We start from the raw sequence: 23,471 nt of genomic DNA on the forward strand, positions 1-23,471 counted from the left end.
ATCCACGGACCCACCGCTCCTAGGATACACAACACATGGTGGACGCTCAAGAAATATTTCTGTATGAAAGAATAAACCAACTCCTCACCCAGGGGATGACCTAGTGGTAGGAAAGAATAGACTCACAGGCCCCAGGGACTCTTGGGAGCCCATGTTGGGAAAGAAACCAAAAATATATAGCCCAAAATGAACATATTTTTTAAGAGCCAGGAAGGAAATGCTTTAATTGCAGTAAATATTAAACATGTCCTTCTATGGTCATAAGAAAGTGGATGCCTTTTTAAATTTTTCCTTTTTTTTCTAATTTCCCCAATATTCTATGAGTGTGTATTAATTTTACTTTTTTTTTTTTTTTTTGGTGGATTTTAAGCTTTTTTCTTTTTTTTTTTTTTCTTTTTTCTTTTTTTTTTAAATTTTATTTTGTCGATATACATTGTGGCTGATTATTGCTCCCCATCACCAAAACCTTCCTCCTTTCTCCCTCCCCCCCTCCTCCCCAAAAATGTCCTTTCTGTTTGCTTGTCGTATCAACTTCAAGTGATAGTAGTTGTTATATCTTCTTCCCCCCCTCCCGGTTTGTGTGTGTGTGTGTGTGTGTGTGTGTGTGTGTGTGTGTGTGTGTGTGTGTGTGAATTTATATATTAATTTTTAGCTCCCACCAATAAGTAAGAACATGTGGTATTTCTCTTTCTGTGCCTGACTTGTTTCACTTAATATAATTCTCTCGAGGTCCATCCATGTTGTTGCAAACGGCAGTATTTCATTCGTTTTTATAGCTGAGTAGTATTCCATTGTGTATATGTACCACATTTTCCGTATCCACTCATCTGATGATGGACATTAGGGCTGGTGCCAACTCTTGGCTATTGTAAAGAGTGCTGCGATGAACATTGGGGTACAGGTATACCTTCGACTTGATGATTTCCATTACTCTGGGTATATTCCCAAAAGTAGGATAGCCAGGTCGTATGGTAGATCTATCTGCAATTGTTTGAGGAACCTCCATACCATTTTCCATAGAGGCTGCACCATTTTGCAGTCCCACCAACAATGTATGAGAGTTCCTTTTTCTCTGCAACCTCGCCAGCATTTCTCGTTCAGAGTCTTTTGGATTTTAGCCATCCTAACTGGGGTTAGATGGTATCTCAATGTGGTTTTGATTTGCATTTCCTGGATGCTGAGTTATGCTGAGCATTTTTTCATATGTCTCTTGGCCATTTGAATATCTTCCTTAGAGAAATGCCTACTTAGCTCTTTTGCCCATTTTTTAATTGGGTTGCTTGTTTTCTTCTTGTAAAGTTGTTTGAGTTCCTTATATATTCTGGATATGTTTAATTTTACTTTTTAAAAAACCTAATAGTCCTTATTTTTAAATGTTTTAAAGTTAAAGTAGTTAAACTTTTTTATAACTGTCTTTAACATAGGAGGTTTGTCATATATTCCACTAGAGCTACTCTCAGTGACCACAGCCCCTGAAATATGATGTACATTTTATGAGCAGCCGCTGAGGATATTCAACTTGACATTCTACTTTCTAGCAGCAATATAAGGATACATCAAAACTTCATGGAAAGATTCATACAACCTTTAATTCTATTTTCCCATGAACTATTTGAAGTACCCTTGTACCCAGAGGGCATAATCCATAGCATTTGTAAGATGAATTTTGCAAACTGTGATAGGCCAAGAAATTTTAAAAGACTAGAAATAATCACACATCTGGTAAGCTACTAAGTGGCTTTAGAGCAATGGTTCTCAATTGGGAGCAATTTTGTCCCGACTCCCCACCCCCAGGGGACATTTGGCAATGTTTGGAGACATTTTTGGTTGTCACAATTTGGAAGGGGAGGTGCTCCTTGCAACTGGTGGGTGGAGGCCAGGGATGCTGCTAAACATCCTACAGTGCATAGGACAGTTCCCACCACAGAGAACGATCCAGCCCCAAATGTCCATCGTGCTAAGGTTGAGAACCCCTACTTTAGAGTAATTATGTGTTTAGGGAGGTAATACTCTACCATCTTGTTAACTAAAAATGCTTCCATGAAACAGACGTAATTAATGAAAAAGTTTAAAATAAAAACTTGGAAGCAACCACAGTAGCGGTCGGTACGTAGATGAAAGGATAAAAAAGTAAACACTATATAGAAGGAAAAGCATATTATCTTATAACAGGTTATTGTCTACCAAAGTATGGAAAAGTCCCCCTGCACATCCATCTGTATATCTATATCTATATCTACATATTTACATATATCTATATTTTAACATCCGCAGCAGAAAGAAGTAGATGGCCCTACTGTTCCCCATGATCTAGTCCAATCATCAACAGCCCACCCAGGCAGACACCTCTGTACCTCTGAATAGCTTGTCCAACAGATGTGACACTTATCCTCTTGTTCAGTCCTGGATGTGGACCCCTTTCTGCAAGTGAGCACTTTCCACGTGCTGAAGAGTCATCATTCAATCATCCACCAGACGAGGAGATGAGGTCCCTCCACTCTTCCCCGCCACCCTACCCTTCCCTCCTTTCATCGCCTCTGTGGCTCCCACTGAGGCCTCACTGAAGCCTTCCTGGCTTAACTGCACAACTCAAGACTAGAAGAGCCTGAGCCCCGCTGAGTACAGAAAGAGCCTCATACTTGCAAAGAGAAACGAGAGGCCAAGTCCCATTCACCAGGAATTGGAACATGGGTCACGTACAGCCCCGTGTCTTAACATGTGGTGACGAAGATGGCCACATTGCCTGGGCAGTGCTAACTATTCTCCCTCTAGCAGAGACGTAGCTGTGCTTTGGTATTCCAGAGACAGATTGAAAATAAAACATTTTCAGCTTCATGTGAGCGGTTGTTACAATTGTAAACATGATGTGTAAGAAAACTCCTCATTTACCTCAATCACCATTCTTTTCTTATCGCAACTATCTTGCATCTATCTGTAATCTTTGCTCCCAATTCCCCTAAAAGTGACACTTGGCTAAATGTGAATGTCACATTTCTATACTCATAAAAGCGCAGATAATTCCTCAAGTACAGGTCATGAATTTCTCCCCTAGAGTACAGGGACTCTTCTCTTTCCACAGACCAGGAAAACAGCTCTTGTGATTCCTCAGAGCAACACACTCCTTGCTTTGGCACAAACTGTGTAAATAGCTGCTTCTGTACTATTACGGGTCTGACTGAAAGCACACAGGTACTATTGACACCTCTTCAGATGCTCCAAACACAGCTTCTAGGAGAGTGCATGGTGGGCAAGCCTAAGGGTCTTCCCTAACCACTTGACGACAGTTAGTGCTTCCCTCTTGACTACAGTCATGGGTTTCAGCGAAATTAGTCAGCTGTCTCTTAGCAGCTGTGCCTGCAACCACACAATAGATAGTGGATGCTGTGACATTTATTACTTTAGTTTTTAAGTTTCAACCTTTGCTTAAAGGATTTCAGGGACTGAATACATTTTTTAAAGGCTGCTGATTACATTACTTTAAAAGAAACCCAACCCTACTTAAAAATCTTTTAAAAACTCGTTATTTATAAGGCAGTATTTAGGCCTGAAAGCACCTACCTGTTAAGGGACAGGACTTATATTAAAGCAACAAACAGGGAACACAAACTGAACAGTGAAGCACAAACTTGCTATGGTGTCTAAAATACAAAATCAATTTTTGCTTCGGGGGAGGTAAAAATGTTTGAACAGCAAGCTAAATAAGAGGCCATAGCTTATGCTTATCTTATAAAGCCTTTGATGGAGATACGTTAAAGATATTTTAAAAGCTACTTAACATGGGGAAGAGGATTTAGCAGTTGAAGGGAAGCACCTTAGAAATAAAAAACAAACAGCAGGGAGAAGCAAGCAGTTTCGTCTGGTGAAGACATGCTCACGGTGTGGCAATCGGTAACGAGACCAGGGCAAGTCCCGTTGATGAGCGTCACGAATACTCTGGAAGATGGCACGCACAGTAAAAATCATCACATGCACACGGAAGCCGGCCATGGGCCCCCGACTACCACAGGATGCTGAATGCCGTGCAGATCGCGGAGCGAGGATGCTGAGCAGATGGCATTGGCCACGTGCCGGTGCAAGGGCTATGCTGGCCTCCGCCCCTCCTGCATCTTGAGGTCCAGCAGGGCTCCATCTCCAAGGCTCACTGCTCCTCCCTGCCCGGGGCGTCCAACCACTCACGCCCAGGCCTCTGGCCCTCAGTGCCCTCTGTCTGCGGAATCCTTCCTCCTGCTCCCCTTCCAAACAGCCAGCCCTAGGTTGCTGGGGCCCACAGGCTTGCTCCTCTGAAGTGCCCCTACGTGGGCATCGCCCCTTCACTCCTCCGCCTACTCATCAGCCTGGCCCTCGGTGCAGCTGATTTCAGTTGGAACACGAGGAGGAAAATAATCACACAGCGGACTCGAGCAATATCATTTACCCATGTGGCCGCTAACAGCCGGATCACATGTAATGCCATGTAGTGAAGGAAAGCCTGTGCAGTGGCAGGGAGGTGGCAGGGCAGAGACCTCACAAGCCCCAGCGGCTGCACAGCCCACCTGAAAGTCGCTCTCTGAGAGCAGCTCGGCCCGGGCTACTCATATCTCTTCCTGAGCTTCATCCAGCACTTCCCCCAAAAAGCAGCATCTGCAGCTTGCCTCCCAGAGGAGCGGGCGCAGGGGGCTGCTTGCAAACACGTGGTCCCTTTCCAGCCACGCAAGACTTGGGTCTGAGCCCTTGTGCTTCACAGAGTGACTTGGGGGCCAGCAGCATCGGCATCAATGGAGAGCCCGTGAGGAGCGCAGTCTGGGCCCCGCTCCAGACCTGCTCCATCAGAGTCTGCATTTCCACCAGTGACCGCGCACACACGAACGCTTGCGAGCCCCTGGCATGACACGCATTCTCTCGCACCTCTCTGATCACTGGGGGGCACAGAGCTGCCTCTTGGCTCCTGACAAAAGGCAAGCTGCCCTCTTTACTCACTTATTGCGAGAATCAGCTCCCTCCGCTGGGCAAATCCGATGAGGCGCTCGGAGTCTCTGGAGACCACCACGGGGAAGCCGTTGTAGTCGGTGTCCTTGATGAGTGTCTCCACGTCCTCCACGGTCATGCGATCCTGGGTGAGCACCGACAGCGGCGGCTCTCCCCGCCGGGGCCGCATGACATCAGTGGCCAGTGTGCAGTGGGTGAACTCGTCCTTCACATTCAGGGAGGGGTAGCCGTTCAAGTGGATGTGGGCCTCGTAGATGCCTTCCTTCCCAAAGGCATTGGCCACCAACTTGCTGGTCACAGCCGCCGCCATGAGGGGCACAATGTACTCCAGACCACCCGTGAACTCGAACATGATGAGCACCAATGACACTGTCATCCTGGTAACTCCACCTGCAACACAAGACACGAGTGAGATTCCGAAGCCCGACCCCGGACCCTCGGGAGGGCATGATGTGTTGAAATGGATAGACGGCTGTAAATGCTCCTCACACGTGTTCCAAGGGGACATTCCCACATGCCGCCCATGCTCAGGCCTCAGGAACAGATGCCAGGTGCTGTTCAACGTGGCATCGCATCAGGGAGCTGTAAGTCACACCTGGCTGGGGGCTCTGCTCCAACGAGGGACCCTGGCTTGTCCACTCACCTAGGCCCACACGTCTGGCTTTTGGGCGAGTGGATCTGACTGAACAAGCAACCCCATAAGCCTTATAATTTTAGGATTCTTAGGGACTAGAGAGAGGAGAGAGACCCAGCTTTTTGTCCCTTGGTATTCAAAGGGAGAAACCATACTGACTCCTGGTCTTCCAGGGAGTTTAAACCAAGGTTTCTCAACTTCAGCACTAGGGACATTTGGGACTGGAGCATTCTTTGTTGTCAGGGGCTGTCTTGTACATTATAGCATGTTTAGCAGCATCTCTGGTCTCTACCCAATAGATGCAAGTGGCACCTCCCTCCCCAGGTGTGACAACCTAAAGTGTCTTCAGATACTGCCAAGTGTCCCTGAAAGGCAGAATCACTCCTGGTTAAGAACTACTGTTCTAGGTGGTATGGCTGTAAGATGGTGGAGACTCCATCAGCCTGGGCCCCTGAATGACTGGGTGGGAAGAATCTTCTGTTCACCCATGTTTTTTACATATATATATATATGTGTGTGTGTGTGTGTGTGTATTTATAGTGAGCAAGATATAAGCCTTGGTGTGTGAGCCACCGAGATTTGGGGGGATTCTCGTTATAGCAGCACAACCTAGCCTATCATGAGTAATGCAAATGTTCATGTCCACGCCTTCCTCCTCACCAGTCCTCTAAACCAGCTCAGTGCCCCCACCCCCTCCCTGCCCCACCCGTGGTTGTACCTAGGCAGGCTGCAGCTCCCACCATTGCGTAAAGCCCTGGTGTGATGCAGCCTGCTCCGGGCCTGCACCAGTTCTGGAAGATGATCCAGTCATGGTGATGGTAAGCCAGCTGCTCCACGCCAATGCCCACCATCCTGCCCGCCATTGCTCCCACGGCCATGCTGGGGATGAGGAGGCCAGACGGGATCTTGAGGGAGCACAGAGAAAAGCAGCATGAGGGAAGGCAGCTGAGTCCCCCTTCCCGATCCCCAGGAACCACGGTGCCCCCTCGATAAGCTTGCATTATGCTCAGCCTTCAAAGGAGGCACAACTCTTCAAAATCAGTCAGCTGGGAAAAGGTGGGACAAGTGATTTGACCTCCTTAGTCAGTAGCATCTACTACAACATGGAGAGAATGCCCTTTTACACTTTCATTTCTTCCCCTGCAAAGTCTGGCCCAGTTTGCCTGCTGTGGATTAAAGAATGATAAGCCCCAGTGCACATAGAATTCAAAGTGAACATCTGTCACTTGAGACACTCGTGACTCTCTCTCCCCTTGCCGTGTCATTCAGGTTGGCTTTTAAAATTAAGTGCCAAGCCACAGCATGAAAACAGAAAAGAAGAGCCTGCAACTGCTCCCTGGTAAAATAAAGAAGTTGAACACACCATCGCAGCTGCCCCTGATCTTCCAAAAAGCTTTCAAAGGCTTCCTGCTCTGTTTATAGACAGTGGATACCAGTCAGAGAGAGACAAGGGAGGCAGTTCCATCTTCCTAACCAACTACGTCTTCCGAGATGTATCCTGAATATTTTCTAGCCACGTTAGTGGCAGCGAAGAAACAGACTATGTAAACTGAATGATCTCAGAAGTAGCATGTTGCCTACTTTCCTGGCTGCTAATGCATTTTAGTTTGTCTGGTGACCATACACGTGGTATAGGACACTCCCAACAACTCTGTGTTCATTGAGACGTGAGCGCAGACCCTGAGCCACAGCTGCATTTATGTCGCCCCAAGTGGTCATCAGTCTGAGGATGCCAGGCGAACTGAAGTTCAGATCCTTGGGCGTGATTTCTAGAGTTTGGAATATTCCTTAGGAAATGGCTCCTATATTGGCTCCCCCTTAGTCCACAGCCATTTAATCCCCTGTAACTTCAAAGTAAAGTCTCAGCAAGCACCAGAAGATGCTCCAGCATCTTCCTTGGACACAAAAATAAATTCTTTTGCAAGGAGATGATGGATCAGACACAGTCAGCTGTTTAATAAAGTCTACCCATCCTTGTTCTTAAGGCACAGATTCGGGTTTCTGTTTGACCACTACACACCCAGGGACACCATTTCTTAGACTTTTTTTGAAAAAGACAATTCATATAAATACCACACAGAAAGCAAAAGTAATGGAACACTTCAGGGGCTCTGGGGGGTGGGTGATGTTGTGCTTCTGGTCCTGGGTGCTGGTTACACAAGCATGTGGGTTTTGTGAAAATTCATTAAGCTGTACGCATCTCTATATGATACTCTTTTATCACACTCTAACACTCGAATAAAAGTTTCATTTTGTTTTTAAGTAAGCAATAGCAGCACTATTCACAATAGCCAAAAGGTGGAAACAACCCAAATGTCCATCAAAGGATGAGTGGATAAACAACGTGTGGGGGAATCTACAGAGTGGAACACTCTTCAGCCAGAAAAGGAATGAAGTGCTGACACGTGCTACAACATGGATAACCCTTGAAAACACTGTGCTAAGTGAAAAAAGCCAGTCCCACAAGGACGGTCCGAAATGAATTAATTTAATTAAAATGAACTGTCCGAAATAGGCAAACCTATAGAGACAGAAAGCAGATCGGTGGTTGCCAGGGCTGCTGGGGCAGAGAATAGGAGGGACTGCTAATGGACATGGGGTCTCCTATGAAGGGGATGAAAATGTTCTGAAACTTGACCGAGGTGACGGTTGCACAACATTGTGAATGTACTTAATACCACTAACATGTACACTTTAAAATGACCAATTTCAGGTTATGTAAACTTTACCTCAATTTTTTTTTAAAAAAGCAATAACAACTTAATGTCAGTTTCCATAAAAGAAAGCTCTTTAGGAAGGGCTTTCAAAGTATGTCTGACTTTAACGCAGTGTTTAAAAGCAGGAAGAAAGAAGCTGTCTCTTCTCTGGCTTTAGGAACAAAAATGAGGAAAGCACACGGTGTCATCCACAGCTCTTGAGGACACCCCTCATCAGGAGACGATGTGTGCAAAGAGCCCCCATCGTGGCCCCAGCCCCACCCAGACTGGGAGGCCATCACGTGGTGTGCAGCGTAGGTGCTGCCACACAGTCTCAGAACTCTGGGTTTGCATCTGTCTCTCCCAGAGGCAGGTGCTCTTTACGGGCAGCATTCTGTTTCGAGTGCTGTACACCTTGGACTTAGCACAGAGCCTAGATACAGCGGATGCTCAATGCATGCTCATCGATCCAAACTGGGCCACACATGGGCTTGTCCCACCACCTGGCATCACCCTGACAGCAGGCAAAGCTGTGGCCACCCCTGGTCTGGGAGTGAGATGAAGTGAGCTCCATGCCCATCTCTTTCTCCCATATGCTGTGGGTCTGATTAGGCCACTCCGGGTCTCTGAGCCTCAGCTTCCTCACTTGTAAAATGGGATTAAAACCTCATTTTGCAGGCTTGTTGGTTATTAAAGAATTGTGTCCTGATGATTGAAAGAATGTCAAGTGCCCAGCACATGAGAACATTCAAGAAACTTCGGATCCCCTTTTCCTCCCATGACAATTTTGTTCAGGAGTGTAGGGTGCTGTCCCCAGAAGGACTTGGGTTCTTCCCCCCACCAGCACCCACCCTCACTTTCTTACCCTTCACTTACCTTCATGCCAAAGGTAAATATGGTGATGACGATTTTGAAGATCAGCGCCAGGGCCAGCTGCCACATGGCCGTGTAAATGCCAAACCCAGCTGGCCGGTCTGGAATGTCAACCACAGGCCGGGTCATGTTGGGGTCATTGATGTAGTCACACAGCTGGGAGGACTCAAAGGCCCCACAGTCGTTGAACATCTCAGAAATGAGGTCACTGGTGCTCTGGCGTGTGTAGGGATTGGGGTAGGCAATGACAGCGGTGATGGCAGTCACCACAATGACCTCCAGCACCGGGTACTTCCCCAGCCAAGTGGTCTTGCGCCTCCTGCACCAGGCGATGTTGCAGCGGATGAAGAGGGTTCCCCACAAGCCCCCAAACACCCCAAGCAGAATGAAGGGGAAGAGTTCAGCCATGTGCCAGGGCGTGTGATATTCCACATAAAAGAGAACAAGGTGGCTGTTCCCAAAGCGATTGATGGATCGCAACGTGAAGGCCGCCACCAGGGCCGTGAATAATGACATCCACGATGTCTCCGAGAGAAAGTAGTAACTGATCTGGAATAAAGAAGTCGCAAATTAGTGACTGGTCAGAGAAAGAGCTGCTCAGAGTTCAGGCCCTTTGGTCAGCAGCCACCTGCTGGTGCCCACCGTGAGACACACTGGGACCAAACATGGACGATCGGCACTCACTTCATCAGTCAGTCCAGGCTTGACTATGACAAAATGCACCAACGAAGATACCAAAGGGATCTAATTGTGTCTAAAAGTAAAATGGATACTGAGCAAGGTGGCTTAAGCCACTTTTTTTAAGAGAAAAATACTTAATCATAATTCTCTTTATAGCACAGAGACCCCCCTAAAAGCAAATAAACCTCTGGATTTGATTCAGGGGTTGGAAAACTCTGGCCGACAGGTCAATTCTGGCCCACCAAAAGTATTCATAAGGCACACGAGTTAAGAATGGTTTTTACATTTTTAAATGGTTAGAGGAGAAAAAAAATGTTTTTTTGAGTTGAACTACTCAGAAGAACAATATTTTGTGACGTGAAAACTATAGAAAATTCTAATTTCACGGTAAAAGGCCACAAAGAAAGTTAAAATTGCATAATGATAAACACACACACACACACACACACACACACAAAAACACACATAGGATATTAAAAAAAGAAAATTCTAATTTCAGTGCCCATGGGAACATAGCCATGCCCATTCACCAACTATGTGTTGTCTATGGCTGTTTTCATGCCACATGGCCAAGTTGGGCAGTTGCAGCAGAAACTGTGTGGCCCACAGAGCCTGAAATATTTCCCATTTGGCCCTTTATGGAAAACGTTTGCCAACCAGCTAACCCCTGGAATGATCCATTCGCGTTACCAAAACCAAAAATGCTTAATTCAGTTGGCTCTGAGAAACAGAGAAGACACTATAAATCTTCAAAAAAAGTCATGTTGGCAATTTTTAAAACAATATTTTTAAATGGCAGAAATTGTAGCTCCTTAATTAACTGCAGGAATCTTATGCAACACTTCTTTGAATGTACTCCTCACAGGGCAGGAGACGAAGGCTCACTGCTATGCCAGTCATCCACGGGTCCTTGCCTCTCAGCCCCACGCATTCCCTCTGCTGCCCCTTCTCACCTCTTCCAGACTGAAAAGCACACCCCCGATCGGAGCACCAAAGGCCACGGAGACTCCCGCCGCAACCGCCGCTGAAAGCACCTGCAAGGCAAACAGTTACGTATGAGCTCCGGGCCCTCCGTGAACACCAGCGTGTGCAGGCGAGACCACGGATGGGCTGTGGGTAGAACGCTTTCCTGCAGCGGAAGCTGGCCAGCTCACCTTGCGCCTCTTGCCCTCGTTTTTGCTGTACTTAGAGAAAAGTCTGCTGAAGAAGTTGCCACAGCAACAAGCCACGTGCACCAGCGGCCCTTCTTTCCCAAGGCTCAGGCCGGATGACACTACCAGCACCAGGGCGACCATCTTAATTAGCAGGGTCCACTTCCCCAAGTAGCCCCTGTTGATGAAGCCGCTCAGTATGGTCTTGATCTGAAACAGAGGATCGAGAATGAGAGGGAATGAACTGTTTCAATGCACGGCCAGGAAAATAGCTGTAATTCCTCTGAGAGGCATTTTTAAAGTTTTGATTCACAAAGTCATGTGGAAGACAGGCTCTTTTGGCTTTCCATTTGTCTATATTATATTAACAGAAACTTACATGAATATATAATTTTATATTAACAGAAACATTGAAAAATTCAATGCAAGTAAACCTTAAGAATTCCCAAAGTACTAAAAGATCACAGGACAGAATAACTCACTTCTAAAGGTCTCATTTAAGTCGTGATGTTTTGTCCTGTTCACATTACCCTTTGCTGTGTTGAGAAGAGATATACAAGGGGTCTTCAAAAAGTTCATGGAAAGATTCGTATTATTTTTAATTCCATTTTTCTACAAACTTTTTGAAGTATCCTCATATACCTATGATTTTAACCGCTACCTTTTGACTCTTGGAAGATATCCCAGAGAAATGACAGGGAGAGCTGGCCAGCTACGTGACAGAGCAAACAGAGTGAAGGAGTTTAGAATACGCCACCCAGAGTATGCCACTCTGGCAGATTGACTATTTGAGTTACAGGCACTCAGAAAACAGCAGGTGCAAGATCTCTCTGACCTTCATTTTGTTTCTTAAAAGAAGGAGATGAAATTCACATGTGAAAGATGCCCTTCCTGTACGAGAAGGAGAGTGTCATTCTTATCATCAAGGATGGGAAGTTGAGGCCAAAGCAATTCTGTACAAACCAACGTTGTTAGACTAGCCCTTATCCTCCTAGTCACGTCTCTGTCAGTACCCGAGCCCAAGCCCCTTTACCCTGTCAAATTTTCATAGTTGACTACTCTTTGTCCAATGCAGCATATAAGTGCACAACTCTAACTGCGTCTTCAGGTCTTCATTTCCTTATGAAGGGTCCCATGTCATATAAAACATATTAAATAAATGTGTATGTTTTTCTCCTATGGATCTGTCTTACATCAACTTAATTCTCAGGCCAAGCCAAAAACCCCTAGAAGGGTAGAGGTAAAATCCTGCCTCCCCCACAAGAGCAAAACGTCAGTTGAACTTTAGGTCAAGGGTTGGCAAACTATGGCCCGTGGGCCAAATCTAGCTTGTTGCCTATTTTTATATGACCCACAAGCTAAGAATGGTTTTTACATTATTTAAAGTAATATAAATAGTAATAGAAATATCACATAAAGTAAGAAAAAAATTACTAGCCTTTCAGTGATAATAGTTGCTCCATCCTGCCTCTTGGCCCATAGGCCTAAAATATTGACTCTCTATCCTTTATAAGAAAAGTTTGCTGGCCCCTGCTGGAGGCGATAGGTAAAATGGGTGTTTACTGTCCAATTCCTTCAACTTTTCTATATGTTTGAAAATATTCTTAACACAGCGTTGGAAAAGGAAGAAGACGCTCAGCATTCTAATAACGCAACTTTGGGGGATATACAGATGTTTGAATTCATGGCAACCCCTTTTCTTTCACCTAATCCTATCTCTTGTATTGAAAAGGACTTTGACTACAGGGAGCATTGTCTTGCTCCATTTTCAGACCTGCCGCATTTTGTAAATGCCAAGTAATGGCTTTCTTCCTAAAGGCGTGCTTGAGCATTTTGCCTAAGGCTTTGAGAATTCAACTCAGTGCCAATCTCAGTGACTAACTTCATACACTGTGGTCCTCTAACCCAAAATGGTGTCCTTTAGGATACAGAAACATTACCATGGCTACATAACCTCTACCTCCAACCTCTCCCACAATTCGCTAAAATGAGGTGAATGTTTATCACCGAGCTGGCATTTTACAAGCCTGTAATCACAGATTAATTAGACGCCAAGTGAGTTACTCCATGAATTTCGTGGTCGATTTCTTTTCCCATTGTGTAATACATAACGGGACAGTGTTATCGCTTATCAGTGCCATTTACATAACTTCAAAGTGCCTCCTTGTGGACACTGCTCTGCCAAGTATTCAATTTCTCAAGTAGCTATTACAGTCCTTCACAACCTCAGCACTCATCAGAATCACTGGGAATTAGGAAATATTAAGAATTGGCTCTCCCCAGAGAGATTTGATGTAACTGGCCCCGGGTGCATCCAGGGTATGAGGAGTTGTACAGCCTCCCCAGGTGAATCTACAATGCAGCCCAGGTGGAGAACCACTGTTCCATTCCGGGAAAATGTAGCACAGGTAGCCCTAATTTCTCAATATTTAAGAAACGGACCTGAAACACTCTTGGTTCTTTCACAAATTCCTGCTACTGAGCGTCATGACACCTGTGGTGACTTGGGGAGGGTCATGAAGTCAGTGAATCTTCAGATTGTTAAAGGGGTGTGCACAGGACCATTTTCATCTCAGGAGCAGGGGAGGGAAAGAGCCCATGCGAGCAGGTCGTGCATGTCTTCCTGAAGAATTCAATGAGCTCCTCCCTACAGGACACTCCAGAGGCCTCCTAGCTGCGCAGTCAGCTGGTGTTTCTTGAACGAGCCTTTAAATAACTGATGGCAAACTAGTGGGGGCGAAACCAGGCCTTAACAGGTGGTAGTTGGCCTAATTGATCCTGTGCTCTGGGGATCTCAGATCCCTTTATTTAAGGGATGTTTTATTATGCCTGCCACAATCCTGCCCTTTTGTGTTGCCTTGAATAAAATTCTCTATAATTTTTTGTCAGTTAGTTAATGTGGATTTGGACCCCAGGATACAGTTTAAAAGCATCATAGCACTTTGAAAATTACAAGCATCTAAATTACCTGAGCCTTTGCCAACCATGACATGTGGTAAGTTGAACAGTGTAATACGTATTTTGTAATTCTCTAAAATGATTTGACAAAATTCTCATGATCAAATTAGGGACTAAAGAAGGCAAATTCATTCCCAATAGATGCCAAAATCCAATGACTTGTTTTAACTTGGATTCATTGAGACTGAAGCAAGCAGGGCTTTCACAAGATGTATTGCAGTGGATTTGTGACTTGGTATTTTTAACTTTAAAACCAGAACACTTTCTGTTAAGTAAATATTTGTAAGAGTGTTCATTTCTTGTAATAAACGGAAACATCAACTCAGAGTAAGTTCTGAGAAGACATGATTTCATATACAAGGATACTTCAAAAAGTTCGTGGAAAGATTTGTATTTTAAGTCTATTTTTCCACGACCTTCTTGAAGTCCTTGTATAGTTGATAGTGGTTCTACTGATAAAGCGAACAGAAGCAGAAAGAGAGACTCTTACCCAGTTCTCTCTAAATTCCCAAATCCAAGAAACTATGAGTGTTCACTTTTAAATGTGCCTTACAGAGCTTATACCTAAGAAGGCAGCACCTACTCCACTAGGAGTATTCAAGACACATAAAAAACTTTTCTCTAAGTTTGCATTTTAAAAAATGTTTCCAAAGAACCTTCATTTTAAATAATAAAAATGTGATACAGTTTATTTTTATTTTTTTATTTTTTTTATTTTTTTTTCTCCAAAGGTTTATTTTTTCATTTTTTTTCTCCAAAGGTTTATTTTATTTTATTTTTTTAATTTTATTTTTATTTACTTTTATTTACTTATTTTCCTTTTTACTCTGCCCTTTTCCTCCAAGAACTGGGATAGGTACTGCCTTCTTAGGTTAAGAATTTCAAGCTCTACTATGAAAATTTTGCTACTGCTGAGTCATAATAACTAAACTTAGGTTATTTGGTTCCTGATACTTTAAAAGATTGTTATAAACTCTTTTCTAAATGGAGAAATGAACCTATTACATCCATATTTACATATGGTTAAAAGAAATTACTAAAACAAGCACTATGTACCCACTCCCAAGTTTAAGAAATAGAAGAGTGGGTCCCTTTGACAGCCCCATGTTCACTCTCCAGTAGAAACGATCTCCTTCCCTTCACCACTTCCGATCATTTCTTTGCCTTTCCCTATGGACTCCTATTATAGAGAGAAGCATCCTTTATATATTCTTCTGCAACTTAGTTTTTCACTTGACATCACGTTTTTCAGTTTCCTCCACATGTATGTGTTCCTGGTACTTTTGTTATATAAGAAATTTCAATGCTCCTCTGGGTAGTTCACGTCTTTTGAGTCCAGCTGTCACCACTAAAGATGCCCACTTCGAGTGAACACCAAGTCCGGCCAGCCCTCAAAGACAGAGCTCATACTCGAGCTGCAGGTCTGTCTGTAAGATCACAAGCTGAGCCTCACACCTCTGGTTCTTGGAAGAGGAAGACGGGACTGCCCATCATGCCTTTTATTTCTGCTTTATATTTTCCACCAATTCCCCACTGGCCATCTCCTTATTTTGGAAATATTTGAGTCAACAACATGTATCGACGGGTGGTGGGATCATAACCTAAGACGCCATGGTGCCTTAGGCTTTAGATGTCAGAGAAAATGCAGTCAGCTCTGCTATAATACTTGTTTAGAAAATGCATATTGGTTCCAATGCTATCTATACATTAGGGAAGAATTTGAGCATAACACAAATTTTATGTCTGTTTATGCACAATTTGCTCTGGGAGAAATACTAGGTGAATGCAGAACACCGTACCCAGCTGAACTGAGCTATGTAGGGAAACACAAAACATACATACACACATGCCTCAAACATCACCCAGTCCACACGTGTGCTGGGGAGCCACACCCGTGCACGCCGCTGTCACAGCTTCCCCTCCAGGTCCACATAACCCTCCTGCAGCCCCTTCACAGTAACTCACAAGCTGCAGCACTTCTGACACCCACTTCGACAGCCAACTTCAAGTTTTTCAAGAAGAAACATACTTATTGTAGTATTGACATATTTCTTGGCTATTTAATGTGTAAAACTGTGCTGCTGTTTTTACTAGCCTATCTTTTTTATATGTATCACTGATGAAGTTTTTGAGTATTGTGTTCCTAACCCATTTTCTCCATAAGCCCTTTTTTTTTAAATTGCGTGATTTTGCATGGCATGGTGATGTTTAGGAATGCATATGTCACACTATAGCAGAACTGGCTGTACTGAGAAAATAGGATGGTAATACGGCTTGTTTTTGGGGTTCCTGAAGCAATTCGTTAATATAAACCATCAAAAATTCAGCATGACATATTAAGATTTTTCCCTATCTTTCCTGAAACAAGACCATATTGAATTTTTCTTTTGACCATCTTTCAATGACTCAGCCCTTCCTGTAACTGCCTGGACCAGCATCAGTGGTGGAGGGCACCACCCTATGGTGGGGACGTGTCGCCACAACTGGTGCACAACTACATCTTCAAACTCAGCATCTCTACCGCGTGTGGGCCTTGCTGCAGCACCAACTTGAAGAACTGAATTGCATTGATTCGAGGGATAATACAAGAATTTTAAAAATTATTTCTGGCTAAAATTGTCACTGTCTGGGCTCTTTGCGAACCAGCTCAATTATCATTATTCTGCCCAGTAGATCCTTGTAGGTTTCAAGTTCAGTCTCAGGCATTCGCCCTGATGGATGAGCTCACTTCCCTCATACTTTGGTTACATCAAAGCGCTGAAAACTATTTATAAGAACGCTAAATTCACAAGGGTAAATTCACAGTGCATGCGGTGAAAGTGAAATTAAGTTTTGTAAAGATTGCTATTACCTGGTCATCAGAAGAGCAGAATGTGGCAAGGGATTTTAATCATCAGTGAACTTTCTCAGCAACAAACCTCCGCCATTGCCCTTTTTTCACATTATATCATAGGCGCACTTCCGAGTCATCCCAGTGCCAATTTATGCGTGTGGTTAATGAACTCTGATTCCACAGGCCTTAAGAGTTATGCCAGGTTTACTACGACAATGGTTTAATCATCTGAGAAGCGATAAAGCAGAAATCTTGGATACAGAGTATGAATCCTGAACTCACAGTTGACCAGCTTGGTGACCTTGGGCAAGTTCCTTAATCTCTCTGCGCTAGTTTCTTCAACTACCAAATGCACAATAATAGTACCTGCCTCATAGTCTACTGTGAGGTGTAAATGAGTTAGTCAAATGAGTTCATGCTCGGAACTGTGCTTGGCACAACAGTGCTACGGAAGTATTTGCTGTTCTTATTATTGGTACAAAAGAAATTCAGCCACGACTCACCTCAGGTATGCCAGAGCCACAGGCATATGGTGCAAACACGCGCACCAGGGAGACGGCCAGAAACGCAAACAGCAACTCCCACAGGATGTATATTAAGTAATTCAGAATGTAAGCACTGGCACCCTAAACAGACACAAAGGAGGAGGACATGAGCCATGGCAAACCTGAGCAACATACCAAAGCCACCCCTCTGTCGGGAGAGCAGACGCTTTGATGGGATTGGGCAGGCCCAGTCCCTGTCTTGTAAAAACAAAAAGGCCAGAGTCGGTTTTATCGTCTGTCGCCAACGCTGAAATGGGTACACACAACACAGCACCGGTGTTCCTCCAGGAGCTGTTCACGTGCACCTTCCACCTGCTGACGTCTCAGAGGCAACGGAAGCCGTGACAGTGCACCTTCCACCGGCTGATGTCTCAGAGGCAACGGAAGCCGTGAATGATGCTCGATTTTAATCACCACTTGCACTAGAGCTAATGAACGGTGTGATGCAGAAAATTCTGTCTTCAGAGCCTGGAAGGCCTGTCTTTCTTGTCTGCGGTGGACTGGTCTCTCCTAGCTTTCATAGAGGCCACGCTCACACCCCAGCAAGCAACTGCACTGGCGATGAGCAAGGGTGGGAGCTGTGGTTTGGAATGCTGCTACTCAGGTGAGCTGCCTGGTCCAGCGGCCTCAGCATGCCTTTGGACTTGCCAGAAACGCAGAGTCTCAGGTACCATTTGAGAGGCACTACTTGGGGGAAAACTTGATCATCTCCCTCAGAATACTTCACTGATTCCAAATTATCTGGTATGTGGGGAGCATTTTTCTGAACCAAAGACATAGTCTGGGGTCTTTTCAGTTGAGGACTTGGTCTGCTGAGTGGAGTCTGCATTTCTTTAGGCCTCAGCTTCTTGCTACCATCTGGATGACTCAAGTGTGGGCGGAAGGAAAGAGGGGTCACCTACAAGTCAGGCCATGGACACAGCCAAATGTGTTCCTATTAAATGCAAAACACATTCCAGAAGACTGCTCTGGCCTTTACAAGCACATATATTCACACCCTATGAGGTGAGAGTTCGGACAGAGGAATTTCTTTCACCCACTTAAAAATGTACTTTTTTTGGAGGCTAAAAATGATTTCTCACTCCTACTAAGAGTAACTCTTTGAAAAAAAGGATAAATATTAAAAGTCGTTGAAAGGATGGATGCCCATATTGCCCCAAAACACATATTGCAAGTAGGAGAGAAGAAATAAAATATGGCGCCCAGCCACCTCTGCCTGCCCACACCCATCGGCCCAAGTAGAGAGTTTCTTTTCGGAAGTGACAGAGAGCACTGAGAATGTGTGAGATTTCAAGATCTCTGTCTACTTCTGAGATTTGAAGAAATTCATTTTCTATTCCACTGAGAAAGGGGTTTAGCAAAATGGCAAAGTGCATTCCAAATGTCTTCAGCTGTGCTAAGTTGGTCAGGCAAAAAAAAGTGGGGCAGGGAGGAGACGTATAAACAGATTACATGTACCTTCCAAGAACAGTTCTAGCTTAAACGGTCCTCACATCACCCCTAATGTGAAGCTTGGCTCCTAGCTCCCCTCACCTGGATTTCTGATCCTTCAAGGATCCAGTCATTGTGGTAACCACTGAATTTGGTTAAAAGTTAACCCTTTCCTGAGCTTAGATTTTTATAAAGATGTGAAACTCTAGGTGCGTTGAAGGCAAACACTAGGTCTGTGGTTCACCACCACATCCCCTGTGCCTGGGACATTCTCTTCACAGAAGGCCCGGAACATCCTCTGTAATGAGCTCATAAAATGGAGTGGAAGATAACTGAAAGCACAATAAGGTACCAGTTCATACCCACTAGCATGGCTAACATCAAAAGCAGATAATAATAAGTGTTAGCAAGAAGGAGAGCAAATGGGAACCCTCATGCACTGCTGGTGGGAAGGTAAAATGGTGCAGCCACTGTGGAAAACAGTCTGGCAGCTCCTCAAAAGGTCAAACACAGAGTTGCCATCTGACCCAGCAATTCCACTCCTGGGTATACACTCAAGAGAAATGAAACATGTGTCCACAAATGTTCATAGCAACATCATTCATAATAGCAAAAAGGGAGAAGCAACCCATGTTCATCAACTGATAAAGTGATACATAAAATGTGGTATATCCCCCCACAAATGTGAAAAATTAGATTTTAAAATTAAAAAGTGTATATCCATATAGTGAAATATTATTCAGCCACAAAAAGGAATGAAGTATTAATTCATGCTACAACATGAAGGAACTTGGAAAACATTGTGCTAAGTGAAAGAAGCCAGACAAAAAAGCCACACATTATATGATTCCATTTACATGAAATCTCCAGAACAGACAAATCTATAGAGACAGAAAATAGAGCAGTTGCCAGGGGCTAGTGGGTTGGGGGGCCATGGGACTGACTGTTAATGGGTACAAGGTATCTTGGGGGTTGATGAAAATGTTCTAAAGTTAGATTGTGATGATGGTTAATTGTACACTTTAAATATGGAATGTGAATTATATCTCACTAAAGCTGTTATTCTAAAAAAAAGATAATTCATATTTTCTCCTCAAATAAAAGGTATAAAAATTAATGCTATTTCTTCAGCATGATCAACAAACTACGTTCAGTAAGAAAAATAAAGCCAAATACAAGGCTTTTAAATATGTATGTATATAGCACATGAAACAGTGAGGAAGGGTTTTCCAAGTGAAGTCTGGGTGGCTGCATTAGAGCTAGAGAAAAGCAAGTCACACTAGTATTACGCCGTGGACTGTCATCGCAACAGACACTTGAAGGTGAAATGACACTCACGAATCACCCCACAGGGTTCCAAAGGCATGTGGAATTGTGTGAGTCCCCAGGATGACCCTGCCCAGACACCCACCTCCGACTGATTCAACAGCAGCTCCGACCATTTCTGCCACTGTGGACACTTGTCTCTGTCTTCAAAAGTGGTTTCATTGGAAGTCCAGCAGCACTGCTCGTGGCTGTACCAGAAGGCAGACAGGCAGACACCTTCCTTCAGGTCTGTCATCCAGTCGACGGCAAGATCGATGACCCCAGCCAAGATGCCTGGAGGAAGCAGCACAAGGTTTTGCCACCAAATGCGAACCAAACTTGGGAAACCCATGCTTATTAGGACTTTCCAGATTCTTTAAATTCTGGGTAAGGGATCGTAGGGCCATACAAGTAGATAATGACTTTAAAGGCCCATAGAAGTGGGATGAAATAGAATGTGCATCAGAAAGAGAAACACCACGTGTCCTCACTCATAAGTGGGAGCTGGAAAATAAATTTTAAAAGAAAGAAGGAAAGACACAAGGCTGCCAATAATACTTTTGCAAAGGAGAGAACAGGACCGAGGTTACCAGAGTTGGGAAAGGGGGAGGGGAGATGGCCAAGGGAGGGACTGGTAAATGGCCACCCAAAACGATGACATGGTGTCATGCCGAGTGTGCCAATTATCCTGGTCGGAGCATCGCATGTTGCACACGGCTACAGATATTCAAGGCTGTGCCCCACACACATATACAGTCACTTACGTCCCAACGAAAACATAAATAATAGACTGTGCAGCTCAGCGGGCCACAAAAGGCTGCCTTGCATCTCTTTCCAGAATAACTCATTCTAGTCTTTTCCAAAGGCAAGGAATGTTCTCCGGCTTCTTAACTTGTGAAACTTTTACTGAATCCTCACTTCAGTATCGGGTTCACACCCGCATCACCCCGAAAGGCATCCGCACCCCCACATAGGCGCACCCCCATCCCTTGTCCTCTGCTCCGTGCTCAGTGGCCCGCCTGGGTCCCAGACACCCTGCGTCCTCAGACCCTCCCTCTTACAGTTCCCCTTTCTCTCTCCTGTCCCTGCCACCTCCCCTTTCTGATGGCTCCTTCCCTGCAGCCTTCAGTGTCAACACTGCCCGGCCCCACCTTCCCCTCCAGCCACCGGCCAGTCTCTTCCGTCCGCTCAGCCTCACTCCGCTCTGTCCACCTGGAGACCCGCAGCTCAGGCAATGGCCTTTGCTCAGTCTTCATCTTCCAGGACCGGATCAGCAAACTACAGCCCATGGGCCAAATCTGGTCACTGCCTGTTTTCGTAAATCTAGTTTTATTGGAGCACAGCCGTGCCACTCAATGAGGTGCCATCTGTGGCTGCTTTCATGCTACAGAGGCAGAACTGAAGAGGTGACACAGAAAGTGGGTGGCCCACAGAGCTGACAATATTTACTCCCTGGCCCCTTACAGAAAAAGTGTGCTGACCCCAGTTCCAGACTTCTCAGCATCCTTTGACACTGCTGACCACTCCATCCTTCTAGAAACACACCTGCCCTTGGTTTCCACAACATTATCCTCCCCTGGTTTCCTCCTGGCTCTCTGGTTTTCTCTGTCTCCCTGATCTCTGCTCTACCCAACTTCTAAAAGGCACATTTCCTCCAAGCTTGACCCTAAACCCTTCTCTCTTCTTACACTACACTCTCGACCCTGGCCACCAGGTTCACGTCCTTCTATTGCCACTGAGCTGTAGCTGTGCATATCTAGCTCTGCCCTCCAGGCACGTAGGAGCTCCTGCCTACTGTGCTCAGTCACCACAGAGCCCAGCCACCAGCTCCACTGCCCATGGCAGACATCACCCATCGATCTGACACACTCTACTGGATTCGCCTTCACCACGCTTTTGACATGCCCCTGTCAGACACCACTTATCCACTGTGCCAGACTCGTGTGCAATCACCCTCAAACACCCTTTCTAACAGAGCCCCAGGCAGTCAAAGCCAATGAGTAGCAACTGTCAAAGGACACGCGTCTATTTGGCTTCTCGGGTCTGTGGGACATCTCCACCCCAGCTCTCTGCATCCAACGCTGAGCGACAGTATCTCCCTCCCAGGCCCAGCTTTGCTCACAGCTGAGAGAAGGGCCCAGCATCCAGGTACTTGTGCAAACCAGAAACCTGCGTACACATCCCGCTCCGGGCAATCACCACATCCTAGCGACTCCACCTCAAAATCTCTCTTGAATCGCTCCCGTCCCCTCCTCCCCATGGCCTCTGCTAACATTCAGGCCACCGTTTCAGAATCATTTCTGTCTGGGCTGCAGCCAGAGCCCCCTTTCGGGTCTCCATGCCCAACTTGCCCACCTCCGGTGGGTTCTCCACACTGTGGTCAAACAGGCTTTCAAAGCTGCCAATCTGACCCACGCCAGTCCCTATGGAAAAGCCTGCCACGATTTCCCGTTGCTCTTGGGAGAATGCCCAAATCCTCAACAGATTGCTGTCCCTGATGGCAGGCACCTCGTATCTCTCCAGCCTCATTTTTTTTCCATCACTAACCCCCACCCTCTGCCCAATCCATATTTCTGGAACATGCCAGGAGCTCCTGTCTGCACCATCTCAGCAAGCGTTACCCTCCCTCCACTGGGCAGGGTCCTCCTTATGTTCCAGATTCCAGCATTTATATCCCTCCTTTGGGAAGCCTTCTCTGAGTTCCTAAGTGTGGCCCAAGTGTATTTCTCGTGCCTTGCCCCATCTCCATACCTACTGTATCGTGATCTCATGGTTAGCAATATAGGTATATATACGTCTGTACTTCCACAGGCTATAAATCACAGGAAAAAAGGTTTCATTGTCTGGTTTTCATGCCACAGAGGGGGTTAGATCAGTCATCCAGAGCCTCTGTCCACTGTAAGTGGGCAAGGAGACTACCTGCCTTGTCCGTTATTGTACCCACGTCAGGTACATAGATGGAGCTATATGTCCACATTGAGTGGATGACTGCAGTAAATAAATGGAGGAAAAAATCAGAAAACTCAGGTCCCTTCATTCACTCAAGGGATATGTATTGAGCACCTACTTACTACGTGCCAGTCACTAGTCCACATCCTGGGGATACAGCAGCGAACAAAGCAGACCCAAGTCTCTGACTTCATGAAGCTGTACCTCACGGAGGGGACAGAGACACTAGACAAGTAAGTAAGTAGCCAGAGACTCCACTAGAAGGTGATAGGTGCTAGAGAGAAAATATAGCTCGATTCAATGGTACAGCCGCCTTGGAAAACAGTCTGGCAGTTCCTCAAAAAGTTAAATACAGAGTTACCATTTGGCCCAGCAACTCCACTCGGAGGCATATACCCAAGACGAAAACATGTGTCCACATAAAGACCTGCACACAAATGCTCTTAGTGG

General features: G+C 45.3%; 1 protein-coding gene across 1 annotated transcript in view; it reads right to left on the reverse strand.

Moving 5' to 3' along the window:
- LOC134366929 (H(+)/Cl(-) exchange transporter 4-like) overlaps positions 1 to 23,471 on the reverse strand; it is a 41,016-nt gene that overhangs the window by 12,156 nt on the left and 5,389 nt on the right. Inside the window, exons 3-9 of the mRNA XM_063083500.1 lie at positions 20,179 to 20,366; positions 17,295 to 17,417; positions 11,004 to 11,210; positions 10,803 to 10,883; positions 9,172 to 9,717; positions 6,318 to 6,504; positions 4,957 to 5,355 (exon numbers count right to left, since the gene is read on the reverse strand). Coding sequence (XP_062939570.1) covers positions 4,957 to 5,355; positions 6,318 to 6,504; positions 9,172 to 9,717; positions 10,803 to 10,883; positions 11,004 to 11,210; positions 17,295 to 17,417; positions 20,179 to 20,366 — 1,731 coding nt within the window. The remainder of the gene's footprint in view (positions 1 to 4,956; positions 5,356 to 6,317; positions 6,505 to 9,171; positions 9,718 to 10,802; positions 10,884 to 11,003; positions 11,211 to 17,294; positions 17,418 to 20,178; positions 20,367 to 23,471) is intronic.

Source organism: Cynocephalus volans, chromosome X, assembly GCF_027409185.1.
Source record: "Cynocephalus volans isolate mCynVol1 chromosome X, mCynVol1.pri, whole genome shotgun sequence".
Taxonomy (NCBI): Eukaryota; Metazoa; Chordata; class Mammalia; order Dermoptera; family Cynocephalidae; genus Cynocephalus; species Cynocephalus volans.